Source organism: Macaca thibetana, chromosome 11 (genome assembly GCF_024542745.1).
Source record: "Macaca thibetana thibetana isolate TM-01 chromosome 11, ASM2454274v1, whole genome shotgun sequence".
Classification (NCBI taxonomy): Eukaryota; Metazoa; Chordata; class Mammalia; order Primates; family Cercopithecidae; genus Macaca; species Macaca thibetana.
The window spans coordinates 44,792,852-44,796,284 of record NC_065588.1 but is presented as its reverse complement, the minus strand read 5'-3'; the positions used below and the strand labels follow the sequence as shown (position 1 = coordinate 44,796,284).

Below are 3,433 nucleotides of genomic sequence, written 5' to 3'. Positions count from 1 at the left end.
TTAATCTGGGCTGTCAGTGCAGAGTAGGAAAAAAAGAAGACCAGGCTTTAGAGTTAGTAGGTGGTCTATGTTTACAAATGCATGAGGGTACAGACAAGAGGTGAACCTGAATCTGAATAGATCACATATAAATTATGTTTAAACGGGGCATGGGGATTATGACTGGAGTGTGTTCCCATATTGACCAACAGTTTCTCATGATCAGTTACATAGCATCGGAGGTCTCTCCGTACTGCCTTCATTCTGATTATTTCCCTTTCTCCGTGCTCTGCAATTCTCCAATTGCTATCCCCTTTCACTTTCCGTGACTGACCTCACTTAAGTATTTATTGAAAAGGTAAAAGTCACTGGATGGAAATTGCCTCCTCCCCAACACCAAATCTGCTAGCCTCATGCTGTCTGAAGGATGAAGCAAACATGTTCCCACCTAAGGCCATGCTCTACTTCTGCTCTCACACCCTCAGAGACACTATTTCTGCAATTTTAATCTTATTTTTCCTTCAATCTCTCCCTCTTTATTAGATCATTAGCAATAGTTTACAAACACTCTCTAGTAGCCTTAATAATAAAACAACAGCAACAACGAACTCTGAATCATTAAAGAAAGAACACAAAGGTGGAGAGAGAGAGAATCTAAGGTTGGGGTCTTGCAGAAAAGATGATTATGGGTTTAGGAAATCTAGGGACAGAGTAGTTTATCATTTCTGCATATGAGTGTTTGGGTAAGCAAGAAACTTTGTGAACAGAGAAGAGGGTTAAAACATTTAAATATTTGTTAGGCATAAGAAGAGGCTTCACTCAATTTATTTATCTCATTCCAAATAAAATACTGAAGGCAATGAGAAACCACAGCGTTGTCCCCGAGTTTGTCCTCCTCGGGCTGTCTGCTGGCCCCCAGACCCAAGCTCTGCTCTTTGTGCTGTTCCTGGTGATTTACCTCCTGACTGTGATGGGAAACCTGCTGCTGCTGGTGGTGGTTAATGCTGATTCTTGCTTCCACACACCCATGTACTTCTTCTTGGGACAACTGTCCTTCTTGGATCTCTGCCATTCCTCTGTTACTGTACCTAAGCTGTTGGAGAACCTCCTGTCTGAGAAGAAAACCATCTCAGTAGAGGGCTGCATGGCTCAGGTCTTCTTTGTGTTTGCCACTGGGGGCACTGAATCCTGCCTGCTTGCTGTGATGGCCTATGACCGCTTTGTTGCCATCAGCTCTCCTTTGCTCTATGGCCAAGTGATGAACAGACAGCTGTGTGCAGGGCTGGTGGGGGGCTCATGGGGCTTGGCTTTTCTGGATGCCCTCATCAATATCCTTGTAGCTCTCAATTTAGACTTCTGTGAGGCTGAAAATATCCACCACTTCAGCTGTGAGCTGCCCTCTCTCTATCCTTTGTCTTGCTCTGATGTGTCTGCAAGTTTTACCACCCTGCTCTGCTCCAGCATCCTGCATTTCTTTGGAAATTTTCTCATGATATTCTTGTCTTATATTTGCATTTTGTCCACTATACTGAGGATCAGCTCCACTACAGGCAGAAGCAAAGCTTTCTCCACCTGCTCCTCCCACCTCACGGCAGTGATTTTCTTTTATGGCTCTGGATTACTCCGCTATCTCATGCCAAATTCAGGATCCATTCAAGAGTTGATCTTCTCCTTGCAGTACAGCGTGATCACTCCCATGCTGAATCCCCTCATCTACAGCCTGAAGAACAGGGAGGTGAAGGCAGCTGTGAGAAGAACATTGAGAAAATATTTCTAGTGTTTCAGTAGACTTATGAAATTAGAGTGATGAGGGAACTGGATAAAACTGCAATAAGCAGTGCCTGGACACTAGGATAATTCCTTGATGTCAGGATCTGCGAGGTCCTTTTCTGAAAAATACTTAAGGTGGAGAATTTATCTTTTCTGAAAAATACTGAAGAAAAGGTGGAAAATTATTTTCTTGGGATGATACCAGTTCAGCCCTAGTCAGAGGAAGATGGATAAGATAAAGCTCTCGCTTAGCAATTTTTTCTTACGAAGATATGTATTTATTATACACACTATGGTAAACATTGTTATGGTCTGCTCAGCTTATCTCTACCATTCCTCTAATAACTGAACTCCATGGTTCCATATGCTTCCAAGAGACACTGTTAATCATGGGATCCCCAAATCCTCTCCACCCTCACCTCCCCACCCCCCACCACTGTCATTATTTACTCATTCTTCCTGGCACAGTGACTGGTCCAGAAATGGGCACGTGGTCAATGCCAGATCATTTACTCTCTTAGGATTTTTTTTTCCTTTTAAGACAGCCTCTTTTTGTTGCCCAGGCTGGAGTGCAGTGGCATGGTTCACTGGAACCTCCGCCTCCCAGCTTCAAACAATTCTCCTGCCTCAGCCTACCAAGTAGCTGGGATTACTGTTTTGGTAATTTTAGTCTCAAGGAGAGAGTCAAAGGTCAGCCTTTCTGCATGTAGCACTCTGACAGCCTACGCAAGTGCCCCTGCTGATAAGATCACTAGAGTTATCCTAGATTCTGCCCTTTCAAGGCCAGATTTATAAACATGAATCATAATAAGAGTTCATTCTTAGATATTTGCATCCTATCAGGCACTGTGTTAAGCAATTTATATTCTTTATTCCATTGAAATACCACAACATATACATTAGGTAAATGCTGAAGTTATTCCTATTTCAGAGAAGAGGAAACTGGCTCAGGGAGATAAATAATGGTGTTGGAATTTGGAACCAATGGGACTTGCACCAACGCCTGTTTTCTTTGCCACCTTGATACACTGACTGTCCCATTGAGGCTGTGAGCTACCCCAGACTCCATACATGAATTCTCCTTTTAATGATTTATAATTGTTGTCTTATTTTATTTTGCTTAAATAAGCCAGAATTAGATTCTGTCATTGCAAGGAAAGGACCTAAAAGGTAAATATTAGTACGGCAATAGAATTGCAAGTATAGATATCCGAGGATAATTGGGATATGTGAAATTGTGTTTTGGACCTAGGCATGTCCCATAGAGACTGTAAATAACATGTTGGTTTATCCTGCTTCAAACTATTCATCCAATGGCCAACCATCTGTAGCTGTGAGAGGACCTATGTACAACCAGAGATGACTCGTCAGCTCATACACATTGCTAGACAAATAGCTCTGCCTCTTGGCCCTAATGATGCTGTAGAAATGGTAGACCATGAGAGCCAATGGCAGAGAAAGGACTGGGCAGAGCCTGTATCAAACTTCAAAAAGAAACCAGAAACATTTAGCAAAGACCCCTTAGATGATGAAACACAATTGGAGGATTAATGAGAAGTATATTTGAGAGAGGCATGTGGACTAAAATTATCATGGTCCAAAATTAGTTATTCTTTCTAATTACCTTTTACTTTTTATTTATTTACAAGCTGGCAAGTGTCATCCTTCCCTTCACCTTGTACTC

At 42.1% G+C, this 3,433-nt stretch overlaps 1 protein-coding gene across 1 annotated transcript; it reads left to right on the top strand.

The window, feature by feature from the left end:
- Positions 1-232: 232 nt before the first annotated feature.
- Positions 233-1,756, top strand: LOC126931589 (olfactory receptor 8S1-like). The gene has a single exon (XM_050749987.1). The coding sequence runs from the start codon at positions 839-841 to the stop codon at positions 1,754-1,756; it is 918 nt and encodes a 305-aa protein (XP_050605944.1). The 5' UTR covers positions 233-838.
- The last annotated feature ends 1,677 nt before the right edge of the window (positions 1,757-3,433 follow it).

What these genes read in the sequence shown, in the direction of transcription:
- LOC126931589 (XM_050749987.1), top strand. Translation starts at nt 839, where the DNA reads ATGAGAAACCACAGCGTTGTCCCCGAGTTTGTCCTCCTCGGGCTGTCT.